This window comes from Hippopotamus amphibius, chromosome 5, assembly GCF_030028045.1.
Source record: "Hippopotamus amphibius kiboko isolate mHipAmp2 chromosome 5, mHipAmp2.hap2, whole genome shotgun sequence".
Classification (NCBI taxonomy): domain Eukaryota; kingdom Metazoa; phylum Chordata; class Mammalia; order Artiodactyla; family Hippopotamidae; genus Hippopotamus; species Hippopotamus amphibius.
Window position 1 is genome coordinate 49,120,568 of NC_080190.1, and position 19,965 is coordinate 49,140,532.

A 19,965-nucleotide genomic window follows, 5' to 3' on the forward strand; every position below is an offset into this window, starting at 1 on the left:
TTGTTCTATTGCCTAGCTAAGTACCTTTAAGTTGTTTCCTCCTGATTTTAGAATATAAAAATCCCTTCTCCTTTTTTTTTAAGGATTACATGTTTTGTTATTTTTATTTATTTATTTTTTTTACTGGGGAGGGGAGCATACTGCACAGCTTGTGGGATCTTAGTTCTCCGACCAGGGATTGAATAAAGGCCCTTGGCAGTGAGAGTGTGGAGTCCTAACTACTGGACTGGGAATTCCCCCTCCTCCTTTCACAGAGTAGGAAACAAGACTAGAGCAGTAAAGAGATTTACCCACCTTTAAGCAGCAGAGTTAAATTTTGGGAAAAAAAACCCAACAAGTTTAGCCTTAACCCCTTCTTTTATGCCATGGTTGTAGAATAACACACTATTATAACAAGACTCTATAATCTAGTAGTCATCTTAGAGTTTCATAAAGTGACAGAAATAAATGTTTTTTTAAGAAAAATCCTATTCTGTAAATACATTTCAGTTTTAGAAATTACTCACATCAATCATACCAAGGACAGTTTCAGAATTATATAACTGAGGTGGGGTGGGGGAGAAGCAGAGAATGCATAAAATTTAGTTAGTCTTATGAATATAAGATTATTTTGACAACACAAGGTAAACATAAGGTTTATGGGTGTATCATACAACAGTCTCCTTTTCTAAGTGAGACATGCATGTGAAAACCTATTTACCTTAAAGATTCAGATAATGGTGTTAAAGTGCCATCTCCCCTATCTACAACACGAAAGAAATTCAATTGATCTCCTTCTCGGTATACCAAAAATGTAACTTGTTTGTTGCAGGAGGTCTTCTCCCAGACCTCATCTCGACTGGAATCCATGTACTCAGCCATCTCCCTAAGTGGATCTTCCATAGGAACTACAAATGGAAAAATTGATAAACAAGCTTTCAATTTATATCAAGTTTAACGCATCTTGGTACACTGTCAGGATATAATGTGCCAGATTTGAACAACAATCCTGTGCATACAATACATATATATTATATTCTTCAAATAAGTTTCTGGCCTTTTTATAGTTAATACAGCATTTTCCATGCTGTATTAATATGAAAGAAATGAAATGATTATGTTCTTATGTACAAAGACAGGGTTTAACCAAACACATGAGGTTTTTCCTGTGCTGCTAGAGTGTATATCTGTTGATTCCATGGCATAATTATCTATAACTATTTTCACTTACACCTTCCGCTCCCTATATTTTCCAATATTGGTTCCAACAATCAGTAATTAAAAAGCAATATAAATTCCACTTAAGATTAAAAAAACAAACACATACACAATTGGGAAACCTTAGAAATCAGAAGTGAATCCCTTTTTTTCTTTCTCATTTTATATATAGGCTCATTCTTCTTAGAATTGTTTCTTGAGGTGAAGACAGGCAATTAAAAGCACACAGTAACAGAACACAAGGGGGCCACTTAGCGTACTGAAACTGCTATGTGCGTTATGATCAACATGTTTCTTGAAAGCATCCTCCCAGCACCCCACTTGTCCTGGTACATATCTATGTGTCTAGTCAGAGTGCACGGCTCTAGCAGCCCAGAGCTGTCATCAAGTTTGAATAATACTGCAGCCATCATCTCAATGCACTGTCATCCCCAGTAGCCACAGGCAGATTCTGCTCCTGTGGTGGGAACAAGCCTCAAGAGACTGCTAGTTTATAGGCTGAATGTTCTAAAAGCCCAGATCAGGTTACAGTAAGTGTAACCATTACTAAATTCACTCCCAAAGACATTTTCAGGTCAACCTGCAGAAACATTTGTTCCTTCTTAAAAGAGGCAATATTTTCTCAAACTCCATAACTTTCATTCAAGTAGCTTATTTATTAACAGAATCACAGTGTCTAACAACCCTTCAAAGAGTTACAGCAGTAATAAATATTAAACTCTAAAAGTAATGCGGTAAAAACATTAAGGGTGTTCCCATATCCTAAATTCAACACCACCGCTACTAAAACACAAAAATTTCAGAAACATAGTGTAAGATTTACCTTGTTTTACAAAAATAGTTGGATGTTTTGATAGACTCTTTCATAGGCACAAAATGTGTAAATATTAAGACATTTTTAAAACAGGTTCTTGCCATTTTAAGTTTATGCTACACTTTCCACATTACATTAATAAGAAATAAAAATTATGTTACTGCCACTACTAAAACCACAGAGTGTGCCTTCCTTAGGGAGGCACTGGCACTGAATATGCGTGAGCACTGACTGTATGCATGTACACTCCTTTTCACAACAGAAAAATCATTTAGATTTCATCAGGTATAAAACATTATCTGTATAGTTTAGGATAAAATTTTGTTTTAGAAAGGAAAGTATTTTCTTTCTTTTTATTTTATTTTATTTATTTTTTGGCTGTGCCACACGGTTTACAGAGTTTTAGTTCCCCAACCAGGGATGGAACCCATGCTCCCTGCAATGGAAGTGCAGAGTCCCGGGAATTCCCAGGAAAGTACTTTCTATGCTGTTTTGATAATGGTTAATTCAAAAACATTTAAAAAAGCTAAACATTACTGGAATTCACACGATAAAGATTTTCTAAATCATAATTTTCAAGTAAGACTAAACAGCTAAAAAATAAAGTTTCTGAAATACAATATGTAGAAGTTCTAGATCTGGGTACACTTTTTCATTTTCACAAAGTTTTCAATGATGTAAAGTAGACAACAGCAAGCTTTTAATTTTAAAAGTCGATTGAAACTATTTGCTTTTAGGCAAAATATTAAAAACGATCTAAAATAGCAAAAAAGACAAGTTCTAGGTGCTGATTTTTCAATTAACAAACAAGGCACAGGAAGTTGCAGGGGAAAAAGTATTGCAAAGCTTCAAATACTAAAGGGTAGTGATGCCTTTCACTTTCATTTCTTTTTAAGTTAAAAAAAATACATCTATTTTTAACTCAGAATCTGTGGTGCTTATACTCATCCTCATAAACATAATTTTAGTCCTAGTAAGAAAAGTAGCTGTTCTGATAAAACACCCTTGTTTAAAGACAATACTATACACAAATAACAAACTTTGAAAAATATAATACATGGAATTCACATGTCACTAAATTCACGTCTTATCATAAGGGCTCAGTAAACACGTTAGGGTTCTTGTACTACCTTCAGAATGGGTACTACAAACATCATCTTATGTCACATGGGACAATTTCATAGGTCCAACTAACAGAAAGTCCCCGATATTACGAATCTAGTTAATCAGCTCTAACATTATCTTTGTTTTTTTCTAACTTATTCAAAACAGTTCAACAGCCAAAGTAACATATCTCACAAAATCCTCTTGAAATAACTAGGAGACAGATGGTGATAACCCTATTTTCTAATAAAATTATGAAGCATGGAGAAGAAATCTGACTTGTGGAAGAAGTATAAGCCATCAGTGGAATCAATGCTTAACATTCAATTTTCTGGTTAGTAAAGGATCAAACAAATATAAAGGCCTTCCCCAAAATGAAGCCCACAGAGCAGGACTACTCTGAGAAATCTAAGGATGCCTCTATTTTGCAGGGATCCATGGGATATACTTGAATCAGGGACAAACATGAACACTCCCAGTTCTTCCCAGGCTTAGAACTTTCTTGTTAATCAAGTCTCTACTCACACTACCATCTCCAAGGGCTCATCCTCAATTGTCCTCCTACTACTCTACTTCAACAGACACTGTTGTGCTACCCTATTCCCTCCATAGCACTTATAGCTGCCTGAAATAACATCAATTCTTCACATGTTTATTGTGGGCACTGTGGTGAATCAGGAACTTTTCCTCCCATGAAACACTGCACTGAACATCTACTGGATGCTCAAAATGTGTTTGCTGAATGAATAACTGGACTCTCAGAGACCACCCACATTCTGAAAAAAGGCTTCAACAGGACCATGATAATATCTATAAAACCCAAATGCATCACAAACCAGGCTAAGAGGTATCTTTGGAATTTCTTATAACAATCATTACCCCAGGAGTTGAAGACTCAGTGGATTAAAAAAAGCAACAAGACTAGTAAAATGAACCTAAACACAATGATAATGTAATATTTATACTATGCCATCTAGTTGCCCTTCCCTATATTGATGAGGTTTATATTTAAATCTCTCTGGACTGAAAGGAATCATGAGATTTTATGGAATGTGAGCTCCTGCCTCTGTGCATTTAGGCTTTAAAGAACAATGCTGAAGGACCTACTATATAGCACAGGGAACTATACTCAATATTTTGTAATAATCTATACAGGAAAAGAATTTGAAAAAAATATATATACATATGTATGTATAACTGAATCACTTTGTTGTACACCTGAAATGAATACAACGTTGTGAATCAATTATACTTCAATAAAAATAAAATAAGTTTTTAAAAAATAAAATAAAGAACAATGCAGAGAGAAACAAATGTGGTTCTTCTAAGACCTAATAGCAGAAAGAAAACCTGAATAAACCCTAAGGCTATGAAAACATCACCTGGCTTGAAGATTATTATTGTCAAACTGCTTTAATATATATAATTTTAACATATGCCTACCTCTTCTAGTATTTATAGGTCCACCACGCATAGCCAAAACCAGCTTCAAGGTACAACCTTCTGAAATGCTGTGGATAATTAACACAAAAATAAACCACAATCTTCAAAATACATTCAGTGTTAAATATACACATAATTATGTGCTGGTTTATCAGGCATAGTGCCTACTCTCTAAAAGATAAAGATATAGCATAAATATAAAATGTTAACTTATTTACTTGCATAAATAATAAAAACATGAAGACGTTCTCATAAGCCTTAAACATGATATGAATAAAAGTATGAAAAGGACCTCTGTGGTTTAGCCTCTTCATTTCACATGTCAGGCCCTAAGAAGAAAAGAAGCTTGTTCAAGACCCAAAGTGTTAGAGATAGCAGATCCATTTAATAAAATAAAACAATAGAAAAAGAGCAAATCTACAACTCCCAGTGCTCTCCCAGCTATTCCACATGGCCTCTGACCCTTTTTTTTTTAAGGAAAGAATGAAGAATCATATGAGAGAAGGGAGAAAGACGAAAGGCAAGATAGTATATCTGCAATCACTGATGCACACAGTGTCAGTGTCATTTTAGGAGGGCTTAAGAAAAATGAAAGACTTGGTGAACAGCAATACTCTCTTACTCAGTACCCTTGTGAAAATGGAAAGAAAAGGAACATAGCCAGGTGGGAATGAGTCAATATTCAAAGGAAGGAGCATAGAAGGCAAGATAAGAGAAGGAAGTTTAAAAAGGCAGGGGTAAATAGCTTGGCATGAATAATGAAAAGGTAAAACAAAGAATCAGAGGACAAGGATCAGATAGTATGGGTATTGAGCCAGCACATCTCAAAGTTCAGGATTTACACTAAAATCTAGGGATAAGAACTATTTAGAAGAAGAAGGGACATGATTCAAGGATTCAGAAGAAAAACACTGGTATATGTACGGAGTCGTAATTCTGAGCATCTATAAAACATGTGATATGCAATTACACTCACTTGTAATCATTCAAGCAATAATCATCTTCAAGTTCCATGTTATTCCAAATTAAGTGCTGCTGACAGATGGGAATACCTTAGGGGAAGGTTATAAAAAAATTAGTTAAAAATTCAATAGAATCTTCAAAAGAGTATGATATAAATCCATTTTATTAAAGAAATAATAGTAATAAATTAAACAATTCTAAATTGAATGCTAGATTTGTAGCTAAAATGTACAGAATCATAGGTAAAAGGCATAGCTAAAAGTAGATATATAATCCAATGCACTCACTAGAAAAGAACAGTATGTTTCAGTTACTCTCTGGCCTTGAAACAAAGTAAAAGATTAGGAAGCCCCTTAAAAAGGTATCTTGAAATCAGCCCTGAAGGGTTTAAGATCTAAGGCCTAGAAGACAGTTCTCAATACTGCAAAGTATAGCCTTCATTCTGTTATATTCAGCATTAAAAGTGTATTATGAGTGGAGGATGAGCCAAATGGGTGAGAGGGGTTAAAATGTACAAACTCCCAGCTATAAAATAAGCACGTCATAGGGATATAATGTACAACATGGAGATTACAGTTAATAATACTGTGTTGTATATCTGAAAGTTGAAGAACAGATCTTAAAAGTTTTCATCATAAGAAAACAAAATTTTGTGACTATATATGGTGATGGATGTTAACTATAAACTAGACTTACTGCACTGATCATTCTGCAATACAGTAGTCTCTTGGTATCCGAGGGGTACTGGTTCCAGGTCCCCCGCAAATACCAAAATCCACAGATGCTCAAGTACCTTATATAAAATGACATAGTATTTATTTGCATATAACCTATGTTCATCCTCCTGTATACTTTAAATCATTTCTAGATTACTTATAATACTTAATATAATGTAAACACTGTGTAAATACTTGCCAGAATGATGCATATTCAAGTTTTACTTTTTGGAACTTTCTGGAATTTTCCCCCCAATAATTTTGATACACAGTTGGTTAAATCCTCAGATGCAGAACCAGAGGATATGTAGGACCAACTTTATTTACAAACATCAAATCATTATGTTGTACGCCAGAACTAATATAATGTCAATTTTACCTAAATTAAAAAATATATGGAACATTTAATTTAGCTTACTTGCCCTTAAGGGTTTCTATTCTAAAAGTCTGTTCTCAGAGTAACACGTCCACAGGGAATAATAACTGTTTACATGCGAGTTTATTTAGTGATTCAGATAGCATCTTTCATATTCTTCCAAATGGAAAGGTCAATAATCTTGAAACAGGGCACAGAATAAAATTTCCAATAAAATATTAGTATATTAGAAAAGTCCTTCCACCTTAATGTTTGAATGTAACTGCATATTGACATGCTTTTTTGTAGAGTCTGAACACTAAAGAATAATTCAATCTTGAAAAAAAAGTGTATTATGGGCAATTTTCAGTGCTGAAAATTACAGTCTACTAGACAGTTTCTTTTCATTTCTGTGATGTTAAAGGAATGTTAAGGCAGATTCCATACTATAGCATAAACTTTTTTTGTGCGTGAACTGCACATCTGAATGCCCAAAGACTACTAGCCAGAGAGTGAACATTATCTACTCAATAGCATTTAATGGCTACAGATACTGATGTTGATGAATATCTTTTTCAAATATCTCATATACTGCCTTCTCAAATTACTTACTTTTGCTTGTGATACTATAAAATTAATTGACTAGAATAATAGCGGTAAGTGCTATACGTGTTAGTGTTTATTATTATAAGCTGGGCACTGTTATAAATGCTTGACCTGTATTATCATAATTTAACTGCAACAACAATAATCTTGTAAGCAGGCATCACCATTATGCCTATTTCAGATGATAAAACTGAAGCACTGAGAGATTAAGTGATACTCAGAGAGTATGTGGATTAGAGATGTAAAGCCCCAGCAGGCTAACTGCAGAGACTGTACTCTACCTTTATGCTAGTCAGTCTCTAGAAAATCAGCCTCCATAAAGCAAAAGTAGCTGTCTAGGTGTATGTTTAAGTAGTGCTGCCTGTTAGTAGACCTGAATGACTACTAAAAATTCACCCGTTGTTCCAAAAGATCATCATGAAATATAGCCCACGTGGGCTGAGGACGCGGATATACATATATCTCCCAAATGGGAACAGTTCACTTTTTTTGCTTCCAGTTAAAAAAGAATGCCAGTAAGGGAAGGCTTTTAAGCTAGAAATTATTTCACATTTAAAGGTATTTTACTGTTAAAAAATTTTTAATACGCTTTGGTCATCTTTTCAATGAAAATTATAGTATTTCACCAGGATAACTAAATAAAGCAATTTGGGTATGTAATACCATTATTTACATTCAACCAATATTGTTTAGTATTATTGCCGGGGCAGGGGTGGCGGGGGGGGGGGAGGACTTGAGAACTGGTTTAAAGACAAAGTAACAAAACTGCTTAGATTAACTCCTGTAGTCACTTTTAACAGACTTAGCTATCTGTTAGCAGGCTAAAAAAATAGAAGGTTGACAGGCAAGACACAGTGGCAAGAATCATCCAAGACTGAGTTGTGGTCCTGATGGCCACTTGAGTTGCTGGATGACCTTGAAGAAGTCATCAGCCTCTATAAGCCTCAGCATCCTCACTTGCACATTAAAAAAGACTAGGGTTCTTTCTACCACGAACACTTCTGGAATCTCAAATATACAAAACAAATCAACTTTCCTTTAAGATAGGGTTGCCAGATTTAGCAAATAGAAATCTGGCAACCCTATTTAAGGGTGGTCCTTTGCCTTTAAACCCCAATGCTAATTTCTTACTACTATATCCAGAAAAATTAATTCCTGTTAAACAAACACGTCTTCCCAAAAGACAGATTACATATACACAGATTTTTCTATTCAGTGGTATTAAAACGTTTTACAAATTCAAATATTTATTATAAAGATAATGACCTATAAAAAAAGACAACACAGAAATATACAAAAGAAAATTAAAACTGCATGTAATCCTAAGTCCAGTAAAATCTATTTTCAATATTTGGGGTATATTTCCTTTAAAAACTTATTTTTTTTAATAAAATGGAAATATACTTTGAACTGTTTTCACTTAATATACTGTATACATCTCTCATATCAAAATAAATTAAAATATACATTGTATGCAATGATTGAATGGTGCTCCAATATGTTTCTGTCATAATTTATTTACCCAGTCCCTACTAAGATATATTTTCACCTATCCAATTTTTTACTATTACAAAGATGTGATAAGTGATATATGAGTATATGTGTATTTGCAAATACACATATACTCATCTGCTTGGACTGCCATAACAAAAATACCACGGACTGGGTGGTTTAAACAACAGAAATTTATTTTTTCACAGTTCTGGAGGCTGGGAAGTCCAAGACAAAAGCACCAGTTCCATTCTGAGACCTCTAATCTTAGTTGATAGGTGGCCGACACTTTCCTGTATGCTAACATGATTTTTTTCTTTATGAGTGTGCACAGAAAAAAGGAGAATTCTCAGGTGTCTCTTCTTATAAGGGCACTAATTCCATTAAGAGGACCCCATACATATAACTTCATCTAACCCTAATAATGACTCAAACATATTTCCTGTGTCTTTTTTCACATAGAATACATATATGTTTGAGAACATGTTCATATCTACATTTAGAAAATAAACCAGAATCAATAGATTTATGGATAATTAAAGACAATGGTGGATCACAGCTCCCATCTCCCAGTATTTCCTCGCAAAACAATACAAAACAATAAGAAGGGAAATGAATCTACACAGAAACTATGCCCTTGGCCCTCATAACTTGAAGATAGAGAATGTCTAAACTTCAAAATAGCTGGAAATAAAAAGGGGCAATAACTCTGTCCCAGTGTGGGAAATCTCATGCTCTTGCCCCTGCAGAGTTGATCAAGAAAACCTTTGGAGAAGTTAGAGACTGAAGCTCGTGGCAGTATACAAGTTCAATATAAAACCATCACAAGGAAGAAGGCAATTCTAAGTCTGAGAAGTCTACAAAAAGGACTCAGATCAGAATACTGACTATAAGTAAAGGACTTTAAAGCCAAGCAATTTGAAGGAACCTCTGTAGGAGGCAAAAAGCAAAAGAGGAAGAGCATCCTTAGTAATTCAGTGTTCACGGGGAAAAGGAGCAAGGGGTAAAAAGAGTCCTGCAAGACAAAAGATAACAGCAAAACTGGAGGACTCACAACTGCCCCCACTCACCACCATCACCACAAAACAGACATAAAACATCTATGAAAATATCTGGACATTGCTAAACTAGCAGAGCACCATTAAACAGAGTCTGTAAAACACCTGAAAACCACAAAAATCAACAGGAGAAAAAAATAACAAATCCATAAAAAGTTAACAATAAAACTAAAAAACAAAATTCCATACCCATCAACCAAGGTAGATTTTATCCAGAAAAATAACCATGAAGCAAAAGAAAACTGTAAGGTCACACCCTAAACAGAGCATTTGAAGTACTCAACATTCTGAATCAGAAATTCAAAAATTAAGAACAGAAAATGTCCAGAAAGTTGGGGGGTGGGGGAGGGAAGGAGATGAAAAAGCCTGCTTACTGAACTCAGAAAAGAAATGGAAGAAAAAGACAAAATTACCAAAAAAATAAAGAATAAACTGCAAGATACCAAGAGATAATATAGTCAAACACATACTCAGTAAAGGACAAGCCAGGAAAACAACCAAGAGTATAAAAATGACATAAAGAAAGAAGTAAGAAGGGCTAGAGGGAAAGTAACAGAAATGGAAGACATGCCAAAAAGGAATAATATTCATATTATCAAAGCCCCTAAAAAATAAAATAGTGGAATAGAACTAACATTTAGAACTATAATCCTGGAAAACTTCCAGAAATCAAAGACCTGAACCTACACACTGAAAGGACCCAACAGGTACCTGAGAAAATTAACTTAGAACTATTGTGCCCAAGACATATCTGAGTAATAAAACTATTTTATTTCAATGACAAAGATAAAATCCCCAACAGTTATCTGAAAAAAAAAAAAAAAACAAATAACTTATAAGGCAAAATAATTAGACTGGGCTCAAGAACAAGAAAACAATCTGATTTTTAAATGTCCTTTGAATAGTCATTTCTCCAAAGAAGACATATGCATGGCCAAAAAGCATAAGAAAAGATGGTCAACATCACTAATCATCAGGGAAATGCAAATCAAAACCACAATAAGATACACACCCTTGAGGCTGTCCACTATCAAACTCAGAAAATAACAAGTGTTGGTGAGGATGTAGAGAAACTGAAACGCTGTGCCCTATTGCTGGGAATATAAAATTGTGCAGCCACAATGGAAAACAGCATGAAGGTATCTCAAAATATTAAAAATAGAATTACCATATGATGCAGTAATTCCACTTCTGGGGTATTTATTCAAAAGATTAGGATCTGGAAGAGATATTTGTACCCTCATGTTCATTACAGCTTTATTCATAATAGCCAAGAAATGGAAGTAACCTAAAATATTTATTGATAGTTGAATGGATAAAGAAAATGTGTCATCAACATATAATGGAGTATTATTGAACCTTAAAAGAGAAGGAAATCCTGCCACATGCTACAGCATGGATGAACCTTGAAGACACTAAGCTAAGTGAAATAAATCACAAAAGGCGAGAGGATGGTGATCCTGATTACCAAAGTAGAATTCACAACCCAAAGCATCAAATGTGACAATGACGGATTTTTTTTAATGCTACAGTTCATAATGAAGATGTAACACTAATGGTTATTCTTATGTATCAAATAACACAAGCAACCACCTTTAGAAAACAGAAACTATGGAAGATGCAGAGGGACATAGAGAGAAACACAATAATGAGACTTCAATATACCTTCTAGTAAAAGACAGATCAAGCAGGAAAAAAAAAATAGAGAGGACAACTGAACAAAATAATCAGTGAGGTAGATGCTTATTGTCCCTAAATGATAACAATATACATACTCAAGTGTCCGTGGCACATACACAAAAACTGATCATATATTAGGTCAAAAAGAAAACATTAGTGCTTTCCATAAAATGGAAATATTACGAACAACACTCCTTGCAATGCAATAAAACTAAAACCTACTAACAAAAACGAAAAACCAGAAAGGTAATTAATACATCAAAATCCTAAGTTTTTAAAATACATTGACAAAGTAGACAAACTACAAGCTAAATTTATTAAAGGGAAAAAGGGGAAAGGAATCACAAATAGACAAAAATAAGAAACAGCAAGAGGATAATTTCCTAGGGAAAAACAGATTAATAAAACTGATGCCATTAAAGTTAGAAAGCTTGAACGGATCAATTTCCACAGAAGAACTAGAGAATGTTGTTCAGGAACCCCCCCACCATACACACACACAATAAAAAAGCACCAAGCCAGATGGATTTATAGGAATTCATGAAACCTTTAAAGACAAAATAAACCCTATGATCTACATACTTTTCCAGAGCACAGAAAATAAAAACATCCTAATTTCTTAAAATAAATGAAAATATCCTAATTTCTTTTAAGAAGTGAGGATAGCATTGACACCTAAACCTAATAAAGACATGATGAATGGAATATTTATAAATGGAATATTTCCTGCCATACCAATAAACAAAGGATGTCACAGTCATCAAGGATTGCTCAGCCCTAACTGAAATGAATACCTGCCATCAGACTGCAAGTCACTCCCTGTGGTGAGCCCTAAGGAAACTCAAGATGTGAAAATGCACGCCCTGGATAAATGCAGGCTAAGGTACATATCAAAGGAATGATTTCAGTGAGCCCAAAGCTTGCATCTTCCCATACATAGAAAAGGGCTAAATTCCTTAATTTGAGATATCTGGCTTCCTTTAATTAACAATAATCTCTTGATGTTCCTGACTACTTATCCTTTGTTGCAAAACCACTATACATCCTGGCTCCAACCCTCACCTCCTTGCAGCAGCTTCTCAGAGCTATCTGAGATGCTGCCTCCCTTGCTGCAGTCCTCATTTTGCCCCAAATAAAACTTAACTCACAACTCTCACATTGTGCATATATTTTTTAAGTCAACAGACATTACAAAAAATGAAAACTTCAGACCAACATCAGTCACTCAAACTGATATAAAAATCTAAATATGGGCAAACAGAATCCTCCAGTACACCAAGAAAAGAATTTACCATAACAAAGTGGGATGTATTCCAGGATTGTAGATTGGTTCAATACTAAGAAACATATTATTAGTAATAGTATTATCCACCACATTAACAACTCTAAGGGAAAAAAAAGATCTCCATAGATGCTAAGAAAATCTTTAACGAAATTCAACATCCATTCACCAAATTTAAAAAGTCTCAAGAAAATAGGAATTGACAGATATTCTCTTAACATGTTAAAATACTATCAGTCTTATAGACAGTATCTTATTTAATGAGGAAATACTAGAAACATTATCCATTAAGATCAGGAACAAGGCAATATGTCCACTAACTACCACTATTCGACACAGCACTAGAGGTATTAATCAATGTAATTAGACATGAAAAATCAATAAAAGGCCAAAGAATGGTTAAAGAACTAATGAAACTATCTTTATTGCAGATGATATGATAAATATACTTGAAAAACCCTAGAGAATTTTTGAGAAGACCAAAAGAAAGACAATTCAGTAAATTGGCAGTATATAAAATTAACATACAAATATCAATAGCCTTCAAATAAGCAAACAATAAACCACTATAGGACACAACAGTTGAGAACACAATTTATAAAACAATAAATATTTAAATATTATTAACTACTGAGAAATATACTTAAAAAGAAAGGTACAAACCTCTACAAAAAAAAAATTTTAAAACACTCCTAGAAGATGTAAAAGTGGATGAACAAAACCAAAGAACAACTCTGTTTTTGGATAGAATGATTCAACATTATAAGATGTTTGTTCTACTTATGTTAATTTATAAATTTAATGCAATCATCCTACAAGTACTGATCTTTTTAAAAGAGTGAGACAAGGCAATAAAGTTAAATCAAATATGCAAAAATACCTAGAAAAACACCAAAAAAGAAAATTGATGAGTAATAGCCCTACCACACATGAAAACATACTATTATAAAGCCTCTATAATTGAAAGTGTGATACTGACATATAGAAAGTCCAGAAATAGACAGATGATAAAGGTGGGATCTCAAATTACTGAGCCAAAAATGGACTTTAAAAATAAACAGTGCAGGGGAGGAAAAGGATGGCGGCAAAGTAGAGGGACGTGGAATGCATCCCTCTCCACAGATGCATTGGGAATACACCGAAGGACGCAATAATTCCCACAGAGAACCAGCTGAACACCAGCAGACAGCCTCGGATGCCGGAAAGGACCGCAAGGAGCCCGACATGACCGGTAGGGAGGCATCTACGAGGGCTCAAAGAGGGTGAAGTGGCGGAGCTGTGGCAGACGGGAGGGAGTGAGAAACATACGGAGGGTCCGCAGCGCAGCTTAGCGTTCCTGGACCGGGACGTCGATCCACAGCTGAACAGAGGGTCTGGGAGCAGGAGTGTGGGAACCGGAGAGCCGGTTCAGGGTGAGTAACACTGTTGCCAGTAAGGTGACGGACCGAGAGGACAGGAGGGAAGAGGTCCGCGGCGAGGCGTGCCTGCCCCTGAGAGCTGCCTGGCCATGATGGCGGCTTGAGGCTGCAGGCTCATATGCGGGGGGGGGGGGGGGGGAGGGGGGAGAAGCCACACAAATAGCCTCTCTCTCTCTTTCAGCGCCTCTGCAACAGGCAGTGGAGAGACGCCCCGTTGGCCACCTAAGGCTCTCAGGGATAACAAGCACCCTCAGGCACTCGGGCGGGGCTAGATTAAAACTCCCTGCTGGCAGCAGGGAGGCTGCTGACAAACAACAACAGCAACAAAAAACCCGAGAGAGGCCCAACTCTAAGACTTTCTGTTTACGCCTGAGCCACCAGCGTCCCTCTGCAACAGGCACCTCCAAGCCCAACTGAAACAACAGCGCGCCACTGCTCACTCACTCCCAGGGGAAGGAGCCACTATTGTACCCTCTCCCTCGCCACACAACGACGCTTACAGTCGAACAATAAAGGAACCTCTGCTGGTCACAGAATAATGCAAAAAAACCCAAGGCGAGTAGAAGGACACTTACAGCTGAGACTCTAAGGAAACAGAAATATTATCTGAGGCTTGGACAGTCTTCTATAAACACCTCTATTGCCAGGACAAGCAACCCCAAAAGTTTGGACAACCATGAGGAAACAAAGAAACACCATGCAGGCAAAGGAGCAGGAAAAAAACCCACAAGACCAAATAAATGAGGAGCAAATAGGAAAAATGCCTGAAAAAGAATTTAGAGTAATGATAGTAAAAACGATACAAAATCTCGATAACAAAATAGAGAAAGTACAAGAAACAGTTCATAAGAACTCAGAAAAACAAACAGCAATGGATAACAAAATAACTGAAATTAAAAATACTCTAGATGCTATAACCAGCAGAATGACTGAGGCAGAAGAACGAATAAGTGAGTTGGAAGATAGAATGGGGGAAATAACTGCCACAGAGCAGGAAAAAGAAAAAAGAATAAAAAGAATAGAAGACAGTCTCAGAGACCTCAGTGATAACATTAAACGTACCAACATTCGAATTATAGGCATCCCAGAAGAAGAAGAACAAAAGAAAGGGTCTGAGAAAATATTTGAAGAGGTTATAGTGGAAAACTTCCCCAACATGGGAAAGGAAATAATTAACCAAGTCCAAGAAGCACAGAGAGTCCATACAGAATAAACCCAAGGAGAAATACACCAAGACACATATTAATCAAACTAACGACAATGAAACACAAAGAAAAAATATTAAAAGCAGCAAGAGAAAAGCAACAAACAACATATAAGGGAAAACCCATAAGGATAACAGCTGACCTTTCTACAGAAACTCTGCAGGCCAGAAGGGAATGGCAGGATATACTGAAAGTCCTGAAAGAGAGAAACCTACAGCCAAGAATACTCTACCCAGCAAGAATCTCATTCAGATTTGAGGGAGAAATCAAAAGCTTTCCAGACAAGCAAAAGTTAAGAGAATTCAGCACCACCAAACCAGCCTTACAACAAGTGCTAAAGGAACTTGTCTAAGTAGGAAACACAAGAAAAGGAAAACACCTACAAATACAAACCCAAAACAATTCAGAAAATGGTAATTGGAACACACATGTCAATAATCACCTTAAATGTAAATGGATTAAATGCTCCAACCAAAAGACACAGACTGGCTGAATGGATACAAAAACAAGACCCTTCTATATGCTGCCTACAAGAAACCCACTTCAGACCAAGGGATACATATAGACTGAAAGTAAAGGGATGGAAAAAGATATTCCATGCAAATGGAAGTCAAAACAAAGCTGGAGTAGCAATACTCATATCAGACACATTAGACTTGAAAGTAAAGACTATTAAAAGAGACAAGGAAGGACACTACATAGTGATCAAGGGATCCATTCAAGAAGAACATATCACAATGGTAAATATCTATGCCCCCAACATAGGAGCACCTCAATACATAAGGCAAATGCTAACAGCTATAAAAGCGGACATCGACAGTAACACAATAATAGTGGGAGACTTGAACACCCCACTTACATCAATGGACAGATCATCCAAACAGAAAAGAAATAAAGACACACAAGCTTTAAATGACACATTAGACCATCTCGACTTAAGTGATATTTATAGGACATTCCATCCAAAAACGACAGACTACACTTTCTTCTCAAGTGCACACAGAACATTTTCCAGGATAGATCACATCTTGGGTCACAAATCAAACCTCAGCAAATTCAAGAAAATTGAAATCATATCAAGCATCTTCTCAGACCACAATGCCATGAGACTAGATATCAATTACAGGAAAAAAACTGCAAAAAATACAAACACATGGAGGCTAAACAATTCACTCTTTTTTTTTTTTTTTTTTTTTTTAATTTATTTTTTTTGGCACACGGGCTTAGTTTTTTTGGCTCCGTGGCATGTGGGATCTTCCTGGAGCAGGGATCGAACCCATGTCCTCTGCATTGGCAGGCGGATTCTTAACCACTGCACCACCTAGGAAGCCCCTAAACAATTCACTCTTAAACAACCAAGAAATCATTAAAGAAATCAAAGAGGAAATCAAAAAATATCTAGAAACAAACGACAACGAAAACACAACAACCCAAAACCTATGGGACGTAGCAAAAGCAGTTCTAAGAGGGAAGTTTACAGCAATACAGTCCTACCTTAAGAAACAAGAAAATGATCAAATAAACAACCTAACCTTACACCTCAAACAACTAGAGAAAGAAGAACAAAGAAACCCCAAAGTGAGCAGAAGGAAAGAAATCATAAAGACCAGAGCAGAAATAAATGAAAAAGAAAGGAAGGAAACCATAGCAAAAATAAATAAAACTAAAAGTTGGTTCTTTGAGAAAATTAACAAAATTGATAAACCATTAGCCAGACTCATCAAGAAAAAAAGGAAGAAGATGCAAATCAACAGAATTAGAAATGAAAAAGGAGAAGTCACAACAGACACCTCAGAAATACAAAAGATCATGAGAGACTACTACAAGCAACTATATGCCAATCAATTGGATAACCTGGAAGAAATGGATACATTCTTAGAAAAATACAATCTTCCAAGACTGAACCAGGAAGAAATAGAAACCATGAACAGACCAATCACAAGTATGGAAATTGAGGCAGTGATTAAAAATCTCCCAACACACAAAAGCCCAGGACCAGATGGGTTCACGGGCGAATTCTATCAAACATTTTGAGAAGAGCTAACACCTATCCTTCTCAAACTCTTCCAAAATATTGCAGAAGGCAGAACACTCCCAAACTCATTCTACGAGGCTACCATCACCCTGATACCAAAACCAGGCAAAGATGTCACAAAAAAAGAAAACTACAGACCAATATCACTGATGAATATAGATGCAAAAATCCTCAACAAAATACTAGCTAATAGACTCCAACAGCACATTAAAAAAATCATACACCATGATCAAGTGGGGTTTACCCCTGGGATGCAAGGATTCTTCAATATACACAAATCAATCAACATGATACATTATATCAACAAATTGAAGGATAAAAACCATATGATCATCTCAATAGATGCAGAAAAAGCTTTTGACAAAGTTCAACATCCATTTATGATAAAAGCTCTCCAGAAAATGGGCATAGAAGGAAATTACCTCAACATAATAAAAGCTATATATGAAAAACCAAAAGCCAACATCGTTCTCAATGGGGAAAAACTGGAAGAATTCCCTCTAGCCAAAGCAATCTTGAGAAGGAAAAATGGAGTTGGTGGAATCAGGCTTCCTGACTTCAAACTATACTACAAGGCCATAGTGATCAAGACAGTATGGTACTGGCACAAAAACAGAAAGGAAGATCAATGGAATAGAATAGAGAACTCAGAAGTAAGCCCAAACACATATGGGCACCTTATCTTTGACAAAGGAGGCACGAGTATACAATGGAAAAAAGACAGCCTCTTCAATAAGTGGTGCTGGGAAAATTGGACAGCAACATGTAAAAGAATGAAATTAGAACACTTCCTAACACCATACACAAAAATAAACTCCAAATGGATTAAAGACCTACATGTAAGGCCAGACACTATAAAACTCCTAGAGGAAAACATAGGCAGAACACTCTATGACATACATCAAAGCAAGATCCTTTTTGACCCACCTCCTAGAATCATGGAAATAAAATCAAGAATAAACAAATGGGATCTCATGAAACTTAAAAGCTTTTGCACAGCGAAAGAAACCATAAACAAGACTAAAAGGCAACCCTCAGAATGGGAAAAAATAATTGCCTATGAAACAATGGACAAAGGATTAATCTCCAAAATATACAAGCAGCTCATGAAGCTTAATACCAAAAAAGCAAATAACCCAATCCACAAATGGGGAGAAGACCTAAATAGACATTTCTCCAAAAAAGACATACAGATGGCCAACAAACACATGAAAAGATGCTCAACATCACTACTCATCAGAGAAATGCAAGTCAAAGCCACAATGAGGTATCACCTCACACCAATCAGAATGGCCATCATCACAAAATCTGGAAACAACAAATGTTGGAGAGGGTGTGGAGAAAAGGGAACTCTCTTGCACTGTTGGTGGGAATGTAAGTTGGTATAGCCACTATGGAAAACAATTTGGAGGTTCCTTAAAAAACTAGAAATGGAACTACCATATGATCCAGTAATTCCACTCCTGGGCATATACCCAAAGAAAACCATAATCCCAAAAGAAACTTGTACCATAATGTTTATTGCAGTACTATTTACAATAGTCAGGACGTGGAAGCAACCTAAATGCCCATCAACAGATGAATGGATAAAGAAGATGTGGCATATATATACAATGGAATATTACTCAGCTATAAAAAGGGATGAGATGGAGCTATATGTAATGAGGTAGATAGAACTACAGTCTGTCATACACAGTGAAGTAAGTCAGAAAGAGAAAGACAAATATTGTATGCTAACTCACATATACAGAATCTAAAAATGGTACTGATGAACTCAGTGACAAGAACAAGGAAGCAGATACAGAGAATGGACTGGAGAACTCGAGGTTTGGGAGGGGGCAGGGGGTGAAGGGGAAGCTGAGACGAAGCAAGAGAGTAGCACAGACATATATATACTACCAACTGTAAAATAGATAGTCAGTGGGAAGTTGTTGTATAACAAAGGGAATCCAACTTGAGGATGGAAGATGCCTTAGAGGACTGGGGCAGGGAGGGTGGGGGGGTACTCGAGGTGGGGGAGTCAAGGAAGGGAGGGAATACGGGGATATGTGTATAAAAACAGTTGATTGAACTTGGTATACCCCCCCAAAAATAATAAATAAATAAATAAAATTAAAAAAATAAAATAAAATAAACAGTGCAGGGATTTCCCTGGTGGCACAGTGGTTGAGAATCCACCTGCCAATGCAGGGGACATGGGTTCAAGCCCTCATCTGGGAGCCCATGAGCCATAAGTACTGAGCCCGTGTGCCACAACTACTGAAGTCCACACGCCTAGAGCCCATGCTCCGCAACCAGAAGCCACTGCAATGAGAAGCCCGAGCACCACAACAAAGAGTAGCCCCCACTCTCTGCAACTAGAGAAAGCCCACGCAGCAACAAAGACCCATCGCAGCCAATAAATAAATAACTTTTAAAAATTTTAAAAATAAAAAAGTAAACAGTGCAGGGACTTCCCTGGTGGTGCAGTGGTTAAGAATCCACCTGCCAATGCAGGGAACATGGGTTTGATCCCTGGTCTGGGAAGATCCCACAAGTGGCAGAGCAACTAAGCCCCAGCATCACAACTACTAAGCCTGCACTCTAGAGCCCGCGAGC

At 36.3% G+C, this 19,965-nt stretch overlaps 1 protein-coding gene across 4 annotated transcripts in view; it reads right to left on the reverse strand.

The window, feature by feature from the left end:
- The window catches only part of ZFAND4 (zinc finger AN1-type containing 4), an 86,336-nt gene that overhangs the window by 27,443 nt on the left and 38,928 nt on the right, over positions 1-19,965 (reverse strand). For 3 of the 4 annotated variants that reach the window (XR_009054040.1, XM_057737484.1, XM_057737483.1), the window contains exons 3-5: positions 5,535-5,610; positions 4,559-4,626; positions 701-887 (exon numbers count right to left, since the gene is read on the reverse strand). Coding sequence is in view for 3 of the 4 variants with exons in the window: in XM_057737484.1 (XP_057593467.1) it covers positions 701-887; positions 4,559-4,626; positions 5,535-5,610 (331 nt within the window). In the remaining variant the exon portion in view is untranslated. The remainder of the gene's footprint in view (positions 1-700; positions 888-4,558; positions 4,627-5,534; positions 5,611-19,965) is intronic. The other variant, XM_057737485.1, reaches the window with a different exon arrangement.